At 31.3% G+C, this 19940-nt stretch overlaps 1 protein-coding gene across 6 annotated transcripts in view; it reads left to right on the top strand.

The window, feature by feature from the left end:
- SCaMC (Short Calcium-binding Mitochondrial Carrier) overlaps window positions 1–17129 on the top strand; it is an 84667-nt gene extending 67538 nt beyond the window's left edge. For 4 of the 6 annotated variants that reach the window (XM_073987614.1, XM_073987615.1, XM_073987617.1 and 1 more), the window contains 3 exons: window positions 15086–15244; window positions 15313–15880; window positions 16459–17129. In XM_073987614.1, coding sequence (XP_073843715.1) covers window positions 15086–15244; window positions 15313–15880; window positions 16459–16691 — 960 coding nt within the window. In that variant the 3' untranslated portion in view covers window positions 16692–17129. Of the gene's footprint in view, window positions 1–469; window positions 1257–14372; window positions 14973–15085; window positions 15245–15312; window positions 15881–16458 lie in introns of those variants that run through there. The other 2 variants (XM_073987618.1, XM_073987619.1) reach the window with 2 other exon arrangements.
- The last annotated feature ends 2811 nt before the right edge of the window (window positions 17130–19940 follow it).

The following is a 19940-nucleotide window of genomic DNA, read 5'->3' as shown; positions in this document are numbered from 1 at the left end:
TAATGGGCTGTGCCGGAACGTGGCCGAAATGACAAATTCAGATAGTTATTACTTTCTCCTCGCATTCTTACTTTAAAACTTAATGCCTTTTAATTGATTTTGTTTAAATCCATCTGCAAGGATAGTAAAACTCGCACCTGGAGTATTATTTTACCACAAACATTAACGTATCCGTATGTCAGGGTCATTTGTCTCAAATTCTATTACAGGTAACTGGAAACAAAATTAAAACAACAACTGTTTTTAGTCATTATCCTACTAAGACTACATATGTTTAACTGTAGTTTAGTGTACTTATCAGCTGGCTGCCTAATACAGAGGAGACTCACTCTCCCTGTACTCTGGTGTCTATGTATGAGTGCCATGTGTTGTTTAATTTAATGATGACTTGACTGCTGCTTGCCTGTCAGCAGGCGGCACTTTGTGCTGGTTTTTTGCCTTTGAAAATTGTTGTAATCAAACAAAAAATGTGTAGCTGTGTGTGGCTGGCTGGGTGACAAATATGTGTGTATTCGACTTTTGTATAGCTGCTCTTAATAACAATCAACTAGCCAATTCATTTTCAAATCAGTCTCACAGCAGCTGTTTCGCGTGTAGGACGTGTTGTCTTCTCAACATTTCAAAAAAAGAAACAAGACGGTGGCGGATGTTGTTATATAAGAGAGAGCAGCAGCAGTAACAAAAGTTTAAACAAATTGAGAAGGAAAATTCAGTTTAACTTATTTGAATTATATCCATTTCTCTAAACTAAACAAATCCCATTTTATACTGTATTTCTACCGTGCATAAAGCAAAAAAAAAATTACGCCCGTCCAAAAAATTTGTTTTATGAATGAATTTTTAAATACTGAAATAAATAAACAAAAAAAAAAACACTACACAAAAATCCATTACAAACAAGTGAAAGTTTTAAAGCCAAAATCTTAAATATTTTTTTGGATTTAATTAAGACTTGCAAAACAAGTAAAAAACAAACTGTGATTTAATTTTTAAATAGAATTTTTTAATAATTGCTTTATAAGCAATTATATATAAAAACACAAAAAAAAAATATTACAAGTCACTCAGTGGCTCGCGTCTAAACAAAAAACTATTCTCACCAAATTACAAAAGACAAATAATATTTATATGTCATAATGTTGCGAAGTAACAATCAATACCAAACGCCAAATGAATATTACAATATTCATCAAATGGCGGTGGCCGGTGATGTTCTGGAGGATTTTATTGTTATATTCCGAGAAATGATGAATCGGGTATGTAACACAATTAATTTATATTTTATTAATTTTAATTGTAATAATATTGTGGCATAAACAACAGGCCCACCCTAATACATAACTTAAGTTTTTTTTAATAACGTTGTGAAAAATTTGTTTGCAATATTTGTGGTATTGAAAAATGTAAAATGTAAACTTCTGAAAAGAAAATTGTTTTCAAAATGAAATCAAAAGAAATAAAAAAATCTTAAAGGATCCGAAAGTATTGCAAAAATTTTTGAAATATATAAAAACAAAAATTTCCCTTTATAGAAAATGGAATTAAAAAAAATAAAACAAAATTTCTCACTCAAATCATCCTTTTAATTTTTTGTCGGCAATGTATATGTAGTTCCAAATAAATTTACAAAAATGTTAGAAAACAACAACTTTCTTCCAGAAGAAATTTTTATTGTTTTTATTCTAATCAAATCCAGAAACACAACAAAATGTTTTAAAATAAATGATAATGGACATTTATTTTAAAACATTTTGTGAAATTTTTATTAATGCCTAAAATGAAAACAAATGTTTTTTTTTTAATATTTGGCTTTAAAATTGATTTTTAATTTTTTGGTCCGCAATGAACATTTGGTTTCAAATTTTTAAATACATTTCCAAAAATTGAAAAAAAAAGCAAAATTGTTACATTTATATTTTTCACATGATTGTTTTTTTTTTATTTTTTTTTTATTAATTTTCTTTTATGTTTCAAAAAATACAAAAAAAAAAATTAAAAAACTAAAAACAAAAAAAAAAAAAAAATCACTGTGGCAAATTTTTATTGAGAAATTTAATGAAATATAAAACAAGTAAAAAAGTATCAGTCGACTTTGCCGACAGAGATATACCCTCAGCCTGGGTATATTGAAACATTTTTTTTTTCAAATAACGTATGTATTTAGGGGGTTTTAAAAATTTTGGGCGTTTGAACCGACAAAAATGTTGATTAGGATTTAAGATCAAAAGTTTTGCAGATGAGATACTAAAAGGAATGGATCGACATTGACCATTATGGAAGTGGATCTCCAGCCACTACATATGGTGCCATAGGGGGTTTTTACACCCTTCGGGCTGTTTGCTCAAGAAGTGTGGATTTGCCCCTGAAAAAACTTTTAGCATCGTAATTGAGGCAGCGAATGCAAGTTGCTTCAACAAAAATCAAAGTGATTCGATAGCAGGTCTTAAAGTGAACTTATCCGAAATTCTGTTTGGGAGGTACTGGATGAAGTGAACAAATATATTCCATATTTGAACCTGATCGATATCTTGTAGATATATTAGGATGTGTAAAGTATGGACCAATTCGGCCACTCCCTTCAAAAGTTATCGTACGAACAATTTTTCCGAATATTTTTGAAATTTTGTGGGGGAGGTACCTGAAGGAGTGGATCGATATGGTTTATCTTCGAACTTAAACTATGTTTGGACAAAATATTACTAAGGCCAAATTTTGGACCCAATCGGCAGATCCGTTCGAGATTTATCTTGAGCTCCAACCACCTCACACGGTGTCATAGGGGTTTTGTGCAACTTTCAGGCTATTTTCTCAGGAAGTATGGACTTGCCCCTGATGAAACTTGTACCGTCGTATGGAGGGCAGTGAATACAAGTTGCTAAAACAAAAACCAAAGCGATTCGAGAGCAGGTCCTAAACTGAACTTATCCGAAATTTTGTGTGGGAGGTACCCAAAGGAGTGGACCGATTGAGTCCATATTGGAACCTCATCTAAGTCTGGTAGACATTTCACGAGTTGCAAATTATGGACCAAATCTGTTACTTCCTTCAAGAGTTATCGTAAGTACAAATTTTCCGAACATTTTCGAACTTTTGTGGGGGAAGTACCGGAAGGAGTGGACCGATATAACCCATCTTAGAACTTAAACTAAGTTTGGACAAAATATTACGAACGCCAAACTTTGAACCGAATCGGTTTATCCGTTCGAGAGTTATCGTGCGCTCAAGTCAGCCAGACAGACAGACGGACGGACATTGCTCAATCGACACCAAATTGTCGGAAACACATTTCGTTCAAACATACTTGGGGTCTAAAACCATTATTTCGATGAGACACATTTTGCCCGTATGAAAGTGTATATACCCTCGTTAGCATAAATGCTGAGGGTATAAAAACGTACACAAATCGGAACTCATTTCACCAAAAGTTATTTATTTAATTTTTTAAATAAATTTTTAATAATTCAAAATGTCACCCTTTAGAAAGTTGTTTATTAATTTATTTTTTTTTTAATTCTTTATTAATACACACTATTATTTACTCATTATTTATTATTTCTTCTAAAGAACCTTCACATCACAAACGACCAGTTTTTTTTTTGTTGGTAACATCCATTCCATTTTTACCTTGACATTTTTCAATAACTACCAAATATTTTAAAAATACCAAAAGTTCCCCCTTCAGACATCATTAAGTGGGTTAAGCAAAAAAACTGGTTATTATTTCTTCAAAACTTACTAAACGGAAATGATTCATGAATTGCAATTTAATGGTTAAGAGTTGTCTTCGCTGTAATTTTATTTATTTTGGGGATTTTTTTTCAAGATTTCTGTGAATTTTCTTATCACTTTTTTTGCAAGCATTTGTAACATTGCTGCTTTTTGAAGAGCTTCTTCCTCTTTCTCCTACTCTTCTAAAGCTCTTTTCTTTCTAGAGAAATCTAGTGAGATCTTTCTTCTTCCTTTTCATGAATAGATAAAAATATCCACTAAGGCTTTTTATTGCTGCTCATTCATTGAATGCTCTTAAATTTTATTTGCTTTTCATTGTAGTTGTGAAAATGTTTAGTCGACTCTTTTTTTAGTGTTTTGCCATGTATTTTTGCTTTTTTGTTGGTATTGGTGGGGAGCTCATAAAATGCCAACTTTATGTGGGGACCTTATAAATTGTTTGTGTTTCTTTTTTGCATTTGTGTAGGCATGACTGACGACAACTCAGGGATGGAAAATTCAGTACAATAGTACTTTTTTCAGTACCATTTCACTATAAAAAGTACCGAAGTACCCCCGCGGCCAATTCAGTACCATTTCACATACTATAGTCCCACACATTAACAAATTTTATGTGAAACTAAAAATGCAAAATTCACACTTTGCTTCCAAGATTGAGACTTTTATATAAACAATTTGCTAGAAAGTTTAAACATCTGGATGAATGTACCTTCATATTAGAAATATACCAACATTTGGACCAATATTGATAATTTTCTTCGTGAAGTTCTTCCACCAATTGAGAATCCGAAATACCAAGTTACAGTCACTACAGTGGACTTATCATTTAAAAGTCTTCACATAGAGCGGTATCGTAGTACCTTCCAATCTGATAACCTGCAACACCTCTTCTATGGGGGACATAATTAGTATCAACCTAGGAGTAATTAAAACTTCTGTACCAAATTAAAAAGCTCTATCTTATATTGCGAGCTGTATCTTTATTTTAACAGATGCTTTTGTACTTTATAAGGTCTCCGAATATTCCGATGTGTTACAAACGGAATGACAAAATTAATAATATCATACCCTTTTGCAACATTCTTCTGATTTCATAGATATAAGCAGTTGTTGTTGTTGTTTTTTACTGAATAGAAAGTTTTAATTTTTTCTTAAAAATACAATAAAAAGTACCTTTTTAATGAAAAAAGTACCATTTTAATACTTTTTGAAATTTTTAATTTTCCATCCCTGCGACAACTGACTGGTTGGCAAAAAAAAAAGAAACACAAAAATTGCGGCACAAACAATTTTTGCCCCTAGCAACAGTTGAGAGAAATATGTGTGATTTTTTTAATGAGCAAAACAGTGGAACCTCTTTGTAGGAGAATTTTAAAAAAATTGCAATTTATGTTAAACAGCTACCACAACCACAACAGCTGATCATGAAGAAACGCATTATTGTGCATGAATACAGTATAAAATGTAAACAAATAGTTACAATAGGTGTAACATGGTGGAATAAGAAGATGTTACATTAAATCATAACAAACGTCAAAATTTTTCACAATAACGCCTTGCTGTGGATTGCTTGTTTACATTCTGTATGTGGTTTTATTCGCAATAATGTATTTTGACAACTAGTGTGATAATCAGCTGTTTTCCCGTTGCACCTGTATTATTGTGCCATGAGGTGTAAACAAACAAACGGTTAACAGGCACCACAACAAAAACAGCTGATCATGATTTTATTTGTAGAAACACATTTCTACGAATGAACCGGTGGAACAATTATAAAGCTGATTTCACACAATCTCTCACATTCTTTGCTATTATGAATTTATCATATGAAAATGTAAACAATTTGAAGTATGTCAATCACAATAGTCATTTTGTAGCAGTTACTCGTTTACCTTTAAGATGTTTATAATGCTGTCAAATTCATTGTAATTGTTAATTAATCGTATGAAAATGTAGAAATGGAGATATTTCAATCACAATAGTTATGTTGTACTTTTTATGTGGCCTTATTAAATTGCCCTTTTGTTAACCTTATATATTGGCATCATGGGGAAGACCAAGTGACGTATGATTATTATTGTTGACACTTTACCATTAGTTATACGTCATAGCACTCGTTTTACATTCTAGTAATTGCATCTTAAATACTCCACTGTAACCTAGAAAGAATAAACTGTTTAAAGTTTTTTTTCTTGTTTAACATTACCATTGACCCATTGAGTTTTAAGCGATAGTACGAAGCACACAAACGTTATGTGTGTGTCCATAAGTATGTATGCTGCCGCCGGCACACACATAAACTTATTCTAGGTCTCAAAAGTTGGCGCGCAGTGTAGCTGAAAAAAAAAACCCAACAAAGTTGGACTTTTGTGCGGTTTGTGTTTTCCAACTGTTGCTAAGTGGAATTTTTTTGTAATGAACTGGAAAAAATTGTGTGTGTGATTCACATTGTGTCTATTTTGAAATTTTATTTTCACACATAGCATTCATTGTAGATATCATAGCCGGGGGGACAAACTACAATAACAAAAATATTTGTATCAGAGAGTTTCATTGATAAAATTTCATACATACCTTTATTTTTCCATGAAGAATTTTCAATCCCCCACCCTTCCCCTTTATAAGGCATGCGTTTTTATGGTTTAGTTGTTGTTTATTGGTTTGTTGACTTATTTGTTTGGGGGGCTTGTCTGCGTAAACAACGACCTCTACCCTCCACATACTGCTTTTCTGTTGTTGTTAACTTGTTAAATAATGCCCACATTTGGCGAAAGAGTTAATCTCTCTGACTGCAGGTGTGTGCGTGTGTGTTTGTGTATAAAATATTTAACCAGACCAGGGATGGAAAATTCAGTACAATAGTACTTTTTTCAGTACCATTTCACTATAAAAGGTACCGAAGTACCCCCGCGGCCAATTCAGTACCATTTCCATACTCTAGTCTAGAAAAATTTTATTTGGAACTAAAAATGCAAAATTAAAGATTAAAATTACTAGAAATTTTATAAATCTGGATATATGGGAATATACCAAAATATGAACCTATGTTGATCATTTTCTTCGTGGAGCTCTTCCACCCTTTGAGAATCCGAAATCCGAAAGTTACAGTCACTATCATTTAAAAGATTCACATCGAGCGGTATCAAAGTACATCGAAGTATATTAGTGCTGGAAAACTATCGACAGTCTAACTATGGTTTTGATTACTGACGAAAAACAAAGTTTACATTGGCCACCAAAACATTTTTTTGGACTATCTGTCACGAATTATTTAAAAAGAAAATCATTTGTTCAGAATTCAATATAAATAAGGCTTTACGACAGCGATCAAAACGATAGTCGGACTATCGATAGTTTGCCAGCTCCAGGCTATTTAAAACGAAAACAAATGGCCTGTTTCCGTACTTTATAAAGTGGTAAAAGTCGTAAAAGTTGTAAAAGTCGTAAACGATCTTCATATACATTTTGTGTACGGGAACGCAAAATGTGTAAAAGTGGTAAAAATTGTAAAAACTTGTTAGTTCTGGAACAGAGCTAAAGTATCTAATTTTAGTCATTTCGTCTATTAGGGCTATATCAAAACGTTTACCCGCACTGACAAATTTCTGGGGAAGAGTTTTGTGGCCCCAACGAAGACTAAATACAAATTTTTAATAATTTTGGTATGATAATGTGGCTCAAACCTTCAAAATACCGAAAATCGGGAGGTGCCGTTGTATGGGAGCTATATCAAAACGTGAACCGATAGAGCCCATTTGCAATACCAAACTTCTAGGAGAAATTAAAGCTTCTGTACCAAATAAAAAAGCTCCATATTAAATATTGAGAATCGTATATAAAATTCAACAGACGGATGGACCTGGTTATATACTTTATAGGGTCTCCCACGAATATTTCGATGTGTTACAAACAGAATAACAAAGTTAATTATACCCTCCAGTATGGTATAAAAAATATACCATTTTGGAATATTCTTCAGATTTCATAGATTTAAGCCTTTGTTGTTGTTTTTTACTGAATAAATTTTTTTTATTTTTTTTCCTTAAAAAATAATAAAAAGTACCTTTTCATTGAAAAAAGTACCATTTTAGTACTTTTTGAAATTTTCATTTTTCCATCCCTGAACCAGACAAACAACAAGCCATTGACGCAATTAAATATTTTTACGTCTAAACCTCATACAAAATAGCTGTGGGTAGGCAGCAACAGCATCATCATCATCATCGTGACTTCACCTTTCGTGGAATAACAACGAAAACAAACGTCACGGCAGTAATGTTGTTGTTTGTCACTTTTTCTCATGGCTAAATGTTATCTCTTTTTTTTAACAAAAAATTCATTGCATTTTACATTTGATTTCACATTCCTTTCCATTAAAAAGAAACAGCAAAACAAAAAAACTTTGAAATAAAACCTGTCTGTAAAGCGTTTTTGGAACAACCACAACCATTATTGCATAAATAAATACTGCGAAAAAAACTCAATTGAGGCCATTATCAAAAGCAGCAGTTTGGACTTTTGTAGTTTTTCAAACAACTTGTTGCCAAGTGTTGGCAAAATTGCCAACGTTTTCACAACAGGTTTTATTTTATTCAAAGAGTTTTTATTTTATTTTAGCCACTCACAGAGTTTTGTTTGTGTCTCTCATTTGTTTTCACAGATTTCTTTGACGGTTCTTTGTGCCAATTCTCTTTGAAATAAAATGCATAGGAACTTTTGAAGAGAGCAAATCTTAGGGAAATTTTAATAAAATTTTTTGCAAAAATATTAAAATTTTTGGAAAATTTAAACAAATTATTATAAAAAAAGGCTTTTATAATGTTCGCGAAGATATTTTTTGTAAGGCAATGTTTTCAAATGTATAATTGGTCAATGTATTTTTCTAAACAAACAATTTTTTGAAGAAGTTCTTCCAAATAAAATTAAAATTAAATGAAAAAATAAAAGTTAAAAGAAATTAAATTTAAATTAATAAAAAAATAAATAATAAAAATAAAATTTCGCAAATAATGACTTGGCCGAATAAGACAATAATAAAAAAAATATTTCCATTCATATTATTTTCGTATCTCCTTTTTTTTGTAGAAGCCCTCGTTCCCAAGTGGAATAAATAAAGGATAAAAAAATCTCCCTTAATAAAATGCAAACATCCTTTGTATTTTTAAGAATTTTTTGAGAAAAATATGCATTCCTATAAATTATTTAAGTTTATCAAAGGAGTCTCCCTTGCCATTTCTGAGATGTTTTTATTATTTTATAAACTTATGACTTTTAATGTTAATTTGTTTACTTGTTGTTTGTCAATTTTCATTATTTTCCACCACGTAATTGAATTGATTTTCTCCACCAAACAATTGATTGATTAGAATAAAGCAATGAAGTTTGAACATTCCAGAAAAGTCCGGTTGGTAATATGCCGTTTTTTGTTTGGCAAAAAATTTTTTTGCCAATGTCACAGTTAATAATTGTTGAAAAATACAACAATTTGTTTATTAATTTTTTTCTTTGTTGCTCTCTAATTGTCTAAGGGTAGTTTCTTGATGATGGGTGTTAATGAAATTGTTGTGATCGCGGTGGCTGGTTTTTTGACATTTTCTCGTGATTTTTGTGTGTGCAAATAACATTACTGCTGGCCATATAAATAACAAACAATTAGAGGTACACTACACTTGTTTTTTAAAAAAAAACACTTAAAAGATAAAAACAAATGTCTGGGTGTTAAAATTCCATTAGAAAAAAATTTACACAATTAAAGGAAATGGGACCGGGGTGGAGGGAGTATGAGAGGAAATTTCTTTATTTTATTTTCATGGGCATGTACGTGAGTCGTGTGTAAGGAGGAAGAAAAAGAACAAAAAGCAACAATCTAATAACATTGAAATCGCAAATTTAAAGTGCAGTGTCAATGTTATAATAACATACAACAACAACAACAAAAATCTTATTAACAAAGAATTTCTTGGCAAAATGTTTTTGCTAATATTAGGCCTGTTCGATAACTTCGCAATTAAAAAAGGAACAAATTTCCTTTACCGACAGTTTGCAATTTTTTTGTTTTTTCAAAAATCGTAAGTTTCTTTTAATAGCCGGCCTTCGGTCGGGGATTTGAGACTTTCTCCTATGGACAGGAACCAATCTCGGGAACTGGAACAACATTTTCTTTTAAATTAAAATTTTTCTCTAAGTAGCCGGCCTTTAAACAAGGGAATTTTCGGAACTTCAGATGCCAATATCTCGGGAAGTATACATTTCCCCAACAAAAATTATACAGTATTGGAATCAGCATGAAAAGCACTATCTATGGTAATTATTTCATATTTTTTCGTATACTGTCGGTAAAGGAAAGATATGCCGTAAAAAGTATTTGCAAGTTCTTGCAACTACTTCTCATTTCTCTTTCACTGAAAAGATTTGTTATCGAACAGCATTTTGTAAAAGTTTGTACAAATTTGTGCAAACTTTTGGGTTATCGAACAGACCTATTATTATTGGCCAACCATGTCTCTACACAATTTGTGATTTTTTTTTGTACAATAATTTATAAATTTTTTTATTTAAATAAATTTTGGGAGCGAATATCGAATCAAAATTACAATTTAAAAAATGGGAAATTTTTGGTTTTCAACAATTCTCATACAAATATTAAATTCCATTCGTAATTAACAAATCACCCAAATAGGAAATTTTTGTTTATTAAAATTTTTAAGAAATTCTTTTAATTTTACCACTTTTATCGAAATCTAATTTAAATGAAAGATTTTTAAGATTTAAGATTTTTTCTTTTGTACAATAATTTATCAATTTTTATATTTAAACAAATTTTGGGGGCGAAAATCAAATCAAAATTACAATTTTAAAAATGGGAAATTTTTGGTTTTCAATAATTCTCATAAAAATATTAAATTCCCTTCGTAATTAACAAATTAACCAAATAGGGAAATTTTTGTTTATTAAAATTTTTAAGAAATTCTTTTAATTTTACCACTTTTATCGAAATCTAATTTAAATGAAAGCAAAAAAGAGAATTTCCCTTTTGGGACATTTTTGTTTTCACTGGATTTTTATAATTTTCATCGAAACAGACTAACCATAATTGAAATGTTAAATTTCGTGCATAAATAATAAATTTCCCACAGGGGGATATTTTTGTTTATTTAGATTTTTAAGATATTCTTTTTATTTTAGCCTTTATATCACAATCTAATTTAAATGGAATAAAAAAAATAAAAATTTCGTATTTTCATTCGTAATTAACAAATTACCAAATAGGCAAATTTTTGTTTATTAAAATTTTGAATAAATTCTTTTAATTTCACCACTTTTATCGAAATCTAATTTAAATTAAAGCAAAAAATGCGAATTTCCCTTTTGGGAAATTTTAGGGAAATTTTTGTTTTCACTGGAATTTTATAATTTTTAACGAAAAAGACTAACCATAATTAAAATTTTAAATTTCGTGCATCAATAATAAATTTCCCACATGGGAATATTTTTTTTCTTCTTTTTATTTTAGCCTTTATATCAAAATCTAATTGAAATGGAATAAAAATAAATAAAAATTGCGTATTTAGAAATTTTTGTTTTTAGTGAAATTGGAAAATTTTCAACAAAACAAACGTAATTGTCTCTCAAATTTTAAATTTCATGCATAAATACAAAATTTCCTTGAAGGGAAAATTTTGTTTATTTTGATATTTAAGAAATTCTTTTATTCAGTCATTTTTATTGAAATCTAATTTAAATAGAAATTAAAAATAAAAATTTCCCTGTTGGGAAATTTTAGGAAAATTTATGGTTTCACTGGAATTTAACAATTTTCAACAATATAGGCATAATTAACTTTGAAATTTTATATATAAATAACAAATTTCCCTTAAAGGGACATTTTTGCTTATTTAATTTTCAAACAATTCTCTTGTTTTTGACTTCATTACAATCGCACGTCAAAAAAAATATAAATTTCCTTTGTAAGGACATTTTTGTCAAATTTAACAAATAATACAATAAATTTTAGAAATTTTAATTTTTAGCATTCAACTTTATCCCATCCAAATTAAAACAATTTTGTTTCAATGGAAATTTTTTATAGCTGCCATCATAAATTGTATTATTTGTCAACTAGTGTAAACACTCGAAATATTTATTAATCTATTTATGCATGTGTTTGTGTATTTAGCATTTGCCTACACCTAGCGTGTCTATTAATAGTTAACGTCACCGTTGTTGTGTTTTCCTATTTATTTTTTTTTTCCCGGCATATGCCATCGATCTTTGGCCAGATACATATCTACATATACATGAATGACAACCAAAAGTTGATGCTAACAAAAAGAAAATAATGAATATCTACATACAAAAAAATCAAATACGTAATTAACGTAATTTTTGTCTCGTCCAATAAAAGAAAGAAAAAAACTAAATTAAAAAAAATTGGCAAATGTACAAGTGAAAATAATTTGTTTATATACATGTGTGCTATACATAAATACGTATACATTATAGACTTTCATACATATGTATATAACGGAAGACAAAATAGAAACGTTATAATTTCTAGTTTCTATTATATTGCTGTATTTTATTATTAAGTGCAAACAAATGCCAAGCGATTTATGATAAGACTTATCACAAAAAAAGTTTAATAACTGTCTGGAATAAAATAAAATATTTTTCTCTGTTCATAAAACTAACGACAATCACGTGAAGTACATGTTTGGATAGCAAGGGATTTAAAATTTTTTACAAAAATCTTAATATTTAATTGACTAACCCCAAAGCCTTATTTTAAATTTCAAACTACAACATATTTGTTTATAGTTGAGTTTATTTGCTGTGCAAATAAAATTACTTTTCTCAAACAGCCACACATTATTTAGTTAATGCGTAGTAAAGTGGCTGATGAAATACTCTATATGAATTGTCTCAGCTTTTGGGAGAACATTAGCATTGTTTTATTTAAGAAAAAAAAAAAATAAAAATTTTGAATATATATTTTTAGAATTTTTTTTTGTGGGCAAATGAATGAATTTGCTGAAGAAAATGCGTAGTTTTATGTTTTTGAGGAACACTTTTTCACTCCTTCAAGGTGAAAATATGATAAGGAGGTTTTTTGATACTCCTAAGATATAGTTTTATCATCATATTTTAAGGTATATTTTGATACGCTCGGCTTAGGACAAGTACATAGTTTAATAGGTATGTCAAATAATGAAATAATAGTTTAATATGAAATAATGCGTTCCATTTCAGACAATTCACAAACGATAGCCACGTAAAGTCTTGGAGGGAGCTCTTAATTTTGTCTAATCTCTATAAATCGTCCTGTATCTCCACATTTAGGATGTTCCCACTTGAAATCCCCGATAAACGCTCAAAAATGTTTTTCAAAATAGTTTAAGGAATCTTCTCGGACTATTTTGAAATTGATCTGTTTATTTATTTCTTGAGGAATTCCAAAGTTCCTGAGATAATAGCTCAAAAACTATAAACCTTATCAAAAGGAATGACTCTCTAAATAGGATCCATTTAGTCCGCGAAACTTTAAACCCTATGGGAAGAAAGAAAACATAAATAAAAAATACGATTCACAAGGCTTTGGGCCTTAGTGCAGCTAAGGACTACTTTCCGATCATTTAAACAATTTTGACGCAGATAGTACTTGTGATTCCAGGCATACGGTACAATTTTTTTCTTGGTGGCACCTGAGAAAATGATCCGAAAACGAACGCTCCAAGCCCTATATATCCCCGTATTAAGTTGACATTTCTCTCACGATTTCTTCCATACATACCTTTCAATGTTTTCATTCATTTCCACAAGAAAGATTGACTGCAATTAAAGGAATCATCCTAAGAAGAGATAAAAAAAATGATTTGTTTTATTTCATGACAAAAACATCAAAATGCTACCTTTATAATTATACACACATACATATACCCCCATTATTATAAGTCTTCTTTTGTTATATTTTGGATTTACCGAACAGATTTATAGCGTCCCGGTTAACCTAAAGTTATAAGTGATGATTGAATTTCAAAGAGGAGCTTCTTGGCATTAACTTTCAATGTAAATATTATATTTTTAATGCCTCCAAATTGGTTTATTTTGCGTTTTCAAATCCATCAGATAGTAAAAGAACACATATAATGATGGCCCATATCCAGGCATTATTTCCACGAAAATATTTTAAAACCAAACCATTCATGCATTCATTCATGTGTTGCACATTAATGTGACGCATTTTGTATTTTATTCTCTTTTGAATAGAATTTGTAGAGATCACGAATCAGCTGTCAGTTAATAATGTATTTTTATGCCCTCTCATCGATTTCTCTGCATTTTTTTTCTCTTCATTTTCATTCATCTCCACAACATTTATTGCAAAGACTGCCTTTTTTACTCCCTTTAATGAAGGAATTTGATTATTGTTTTAATCAAAACAACAACATCATTAATGTTTAGTTTTGTTTGTTTTCCTTTCAATTATATCCGTTGTACATTACCACCGATTTCCCCATCAATTTTTGTGTTAATTCCAAGCCTTGTTATCAATTCATGCATTAGTTGTTTACTCTCTTAACGTCAAAATAGACGAATAAAAAGAGCCAACAATTGGCCATTATGTTGTGGTGATGCTCTTTGATTTTGCAATGCTGCTGTTATATTGCTCACATGTTGGGAGCTCTTCCATCTCCTCACACTCTTTGGCTTTTTAAAAAGATTTCGTTTTTCTTTTTTTTTTGTTAATTTTTTCGTTAATTTCATTTCGTTTTGAACTGGCAATTTTCAGTTTGAATTTAGCCATGCATTATTATTGTGTGCATAACAATTTGCGGTGTGGTGCTCTGATGTGTTGTTATTATTAAACAGCGCAAGCCAATCAAACCAAGCAACCAGCCAGCCAGCCGTGCAGCCAACCAACTAGTCGACAACAAAGCGGATAGCACTTATTGCATATAATGTTGTATTACGTGATTTTTTGGTTGTAATATTTTTCCTTTTTATAATAAATTGCGATAAAAATCTTGAAAATTGAAAACTTGGCTTGGCTTGTGATACGCAAACGAAAATTAAACGTGTTGCTGGCGCGCGTGGCAATCACATAGAGTGGCCTCCCCCACCAAACAAACAAATATCTATCAACTACCTCGCTCTCTCTAATTTCTTGTGAGAAGTTGTTTTTGGTTTCCTTTATTTGACATAACACAAAAATGCTTCAATTACTTCAAGATGAAGATGAGCCTGTATGTATGCTTTAATGTTTGTTAAAATAAAACAATTATTAAGAAACTTTATTATTTGCAAAACATTTTTAAAACCAAATTTTAACAAACAATTTTCCTTTCTGTATTTTTAGTACCTCGATATTGGTGAGGACATGAACGTACCTGATGATTTTACACCAACAGAATTACAAAGTGGCATGTGGTGGCGTCATTTGGCAGCTGGTGGTGTTGCTGGCGCTGTATCACGAACATGTACTGCTCCCTTAGATAGAATAAAAGTGTTTTTGCAGGTAAATATCATCATCGGCGGCATTATCACTCTCTTTTCTGTTTTTATTAATATTTTTCAATCTCTCAGGTTCAAACACATAAGACAGGAATCTCAGATAGTTTAAGATATATGCTAAGAGAAGGCGGCCTACGGAGCATGTGGCGCGGTAATGGTATTAATGTTTTAAAAATTGCCCCCGAATCCGCACTTAAATTTGCCGCCTATGAAAAAATCAAACGACTGATACGTGGCGATGATAAACGACAAATGACCATTGGTGAACGTTTTATTGCGGGTGCAGCAGCCGGTGGCATCTCCCAAACGGTCATCTATCCCATGGAAGTATTAAAGACACGCTTAGCTTTACGAAAAACTGGCCAATATACGGGTATTGTGGATGCGGCGAAAAAGATTTACACACATGAAGGCTTACGTAGTTTTTATCGCGGTTACATTCCAAATATGCTGGGCATTATTCCATATGCGGGCATTGATTTGGCCGTCTATGAGACGCTGAAAAAGAAATATTTAAGTAGTCATAATACGGAACAGCCAAGCTTTTTGGTATTGCTGGCGTGTGGCAGTGCATCGAGTACTTTGGGCCAGGTGTGTTCATATCCATTGGCATTGGTGAGGACGCGACTACAAGCACAAGGTGAGTTTGGAAGGAAAATAACTATAAAGGCCTAGCTACATAAGCTGCCTTGCCTACTTGCTTACTTGCTTCTGATAAAAGAATAAAAAAAGAAAGGGCCAATCCAGTTCGAAATTTGCTCGGCCTTCTTTATTCTTTTATTTTTATTAATTCAGAAATAAAGCAGGAAATCAAGGCAAGCAGGCGAGTTAGCTTATGTACGTAGGACTTAATTCAATAACAAAAATCGGAATGTATTTAAATATCGATGGAAAATATTCAAATAGTTTAGGAAATTGCTCACAAAAAAGATCAAAAATTTCGCTTAAATGCAATTTACAGGCTTTCGGGGATTGCTATCAAAAGGAATGACTCTCGAAATAGGATCCATTTCGAAAATGGACTATGTCGGTCATTCCTACAGGTACCTACTCCTCGAAATTGCAACACTGTTGTGGGATCATGCGGCTGAGGGTATATCTCTGTCGACCAATCCGACTGATTATTTTTTACTTTGTTTTTTTATCATATTTTATTCACTTCCATCCTTTATCATATTAATTTGTATCTCTACTTTTCTCTCTTTCTCTCCATTTCAGTCGTTGCAAAATCCAAGCAAAGTCCGCCTATGGGTGCTATACCATTAAAACAAGCCGGAGCCGCAAATGATGATAATATGATGGGAGTTTTCCGCAAAATTATACGTACAGAAGGCATTTGTGGTCTTTACCGTGGTATTACACCGAATTTCATTAAGGTTCTACCTGCAGTCTCCATTAGTTATGTTGTCTATGAATACTCCAGCAGATGTTTGGGTGTTAACATGACGTGATTTGTTTGCCAGAGACCAGCAACAGCAGCACATTGTCGTTACCAACAACAATGCCGCACTGCTGTAGCAGCAACAACAACAACCACAAATAGTAATGTTGAACAAAAATCCGAGAAGAAATCAGCAGCTGTGCTTGCTCTCTTTTTATTAAGTCTAGAAATTATCCTCGATTCCTTAATTAGTCTCTTCAGTTATTACCACAACTACTATAAAATAATTATTATTTTTATGATAATTAACTCCACAAAAAGAAACAAAAAAAGAAAAACAACAACAAAAAGAAAACAAAACTTTGTCTATGTCTCTAGATATGATGCCTAATTCTATTCTATTACTCTACTTGTAATCTACTCGTAAACTTAACTTAGCCTTAATATAGTTTAATTTATTTTAATTATTTTGTATTGTATTTCATAGTAAACTTTCCAAAAACAAAAATACCACAAAAAACCAAACGGAAATCAATGCATAGACAAAAAACGTCAAGGCTATGGAATGCTTAATGAAATTGCCCAAAAAACGAAAAGAAATGAAAGCAAAGACATACAGACCGAAAGAAATAAAATTAATTTACAAAAAAAAAAAAAACAAAAACAAGAGAGAAGAAAAACTTTCCTAAGTGATACTATTGCTAATATATAAAATAAAAAACAAAAAAAGTAAATTAACAAAAAATAATGAGATTTTGTTTTTTTAATTATAAAACAAACAAGAAAATAACCTCCTACAAATAAATTGAAAAAATAACAACAACATTATACATTAAAACAAACAAAAACAAAAAAACGTATTTATTGCTATGTATTTAATAATTGTTATTTTTTTTATTTTATTTATTTTGTAATTTATATAAATAAATGCTACTCTCTATTCAAATCATTGACACAAATTGAATTACAAAAAACGTTTTTTTACTAAAATTTAGAATGTTTTGTTTTTGGGGTTAATACTTGGCTATACGTGAAAACTTAAACTAAAAAAATATAGCAAATTTTTATAATTAAAAAACCAACAAAACAAAAGCTAAAGAAGAATACATTTTCTAATTTATGGTTTTAACAAGATTCCAAAAGAATTTGTTGTGTGGCATTTTTATGAGGCTGAAAGTTGCAACTTTTGTTTTTCTTTTTGAAAAATTACTTGATTTTTTTTTTTGTTAAAAACAAAACAAAAAAGGTAAAGAGACAAAGTGAAAATCTTAACTAAAAACCACAAACACAAGAAACTCAACGATATTATTATTATTATAAATAAACAAAAAAAACCAATTTCAAACAAAACACAAAAGTTAAATATTAAAAAAATAAATACTAAGCTGTACAAAAATAGCCAAAATTCTTAACAACATTTAACCAATCCAAAAATATTAATACAGTTATTGAAAACAAAAATTACCAACTCTAATTGAATTGCATACAATATATCTTTTGTCCAAACCAGATAAACCAATACAATTTCTATAACTATTAAAAATTTATATCCAAATATTGTGAAAATATTAAAATAATAAAAAAACTATTTTACTTTTTACAAAAGCATTTACTCTTGGATTTGTTTCTCAACAGCAACAACAACAAAATTCTTCTTATCCAACAAACAAAAAGTGAACCAACCACATTCATAAATGCCTTTTTATGTAAACGTAAATTGTTTCAAATTAAATATACCTATAAACAAAATTGAATATGAATTTTTTTCTCTTTTTCAATTCAAATAAAGGAAACCTATTATGTTTTGTGTTTGAAAAATACATACAATATATTTTTGGAGTTTTATTTCCTGTTTAAAGAGGGATATTGGGATGACAATGGAATTCTGAAAGAAATGTTACAATTTTGGACCATATCGTTAGATTCGTTTGATGGTTATCGAGCGTTTTATACGAAGAACGAAGTCTAAATACCAACATTTCAGCCATCACACTAATGGGCCGATTCCGTACAGCGAGGCGAGTCATGTCGCGTCGTCTATCGTCTCTGCGACAAAATTTAAAAAATGCACTACGTACAGTGATAGAAAATAATCGTCGATAACAAGTTATTTTTATTTTTTTTATTTTATTTTTATTCGTTAGTAAAAATGAACGGCGACAGCTAATTTGTTGTCGCCGGAAAATGAACATTACGGCGACAAAATTTGACGTCGTCGTGCGACTTTTGCCATACGTAATGGACAAATTGCAACTGGCAACGCGACACGACTCGCCTCGCTGTACGGAATCGGCCCATAAATACCAAACTTCATACCGAAAATTGTGAGGTACAGTTCTATGGGGGCAATATGAAGGCGTAAACCTATACCGACATATTTAGAGGGGAAAGTTAAATACCCTAACTAAGACTAAGGGGTCGATTGTGGATAGCAACTCAACTGTAGTTGCGTTGCCAGAATAGAAAATCATACAAATAAAATAAGACAAACGACAGAAATGCTTGAAAAATTCATTCAATATCAGTGTTTTGAACCTTCAGCTACTAATTCAATTGTAAAAAAGTAAGAATTTCAATGTAGAAATTGGATTTTTTATCATTTAATTTGCTATCGGCAACCCAACTCCAGTTGGGTTGTTATCCAAATCGACCCCTAAATACCAAATTTCAGCAATCCCACGGCGGCCGGTTCTATCCACCGGATTGACTCGGAGGAATCTTCGACCAAGGGCCGTCACCTCAACAATTATGTGTTTGTGTTCGTGTATTTTTTTCACCATGGGAGCGGCAATTTATCCCGGAATGCCTGCTCCGAGCTCTTCTTTATCGTCGTCGGAATACGAGACGCCCCCGCAGTCACCCCAACAACAACAAATGCAGCACCTAACACCACAAGCTGTTGTTCAACGGCCCAGAAATGCATCTTTCCTACAATTCAATTGCAACGGTCTCCGCAATAAGGTCAGCGAAATTGTAGATTTTATGGGTCGGAAAAACATCATGGTCGCCGCGATCCAAGAAACAAAGCTCACCGCCACCTGTAGCTTGCGTTGTCATGGTTACAGCGTTTTGCGAAAGGATCACACAAGAAGCAGAGGAGGAGGACTTGCCTTCCTGATACACCAGTCTGTCCAGTACAGTTTGTCTCTAGTGACCCATACATGGAATGTGTGGGGGTAGCAGTAAAGTGTGTGCCGAGATAGAGCTGCTTAATGTGTACATACCGCCGATGAATAGCTGTGCCCGACGTTATATGCCCGATATTAGTTCGCTTTAGAGGGCAATAACTGTCTGGTGCTAGGGACTTCAAAGCTCATCA

Source organism: Musca autumnalis, unplaced genomic scaffold (assembly GCF_047663935.1).
Source record: "Musca autumnalis isolate F117 unplaced genomic scaffold, ASM4766393v1 scaffold_4, whole genome shotgun sequence".
Classification (NCBI taxonomy): Eukaryota; Metazoa; Arthropoda; class Insecta; order Diptera; family Muscidae; genus Musca; species Musca autumnalis.
The sequence above is the reverse complement of the archived record's forward strand: the minus strand, read 5'-3'. Positions and strand labels throughout refer to the sequence as shown.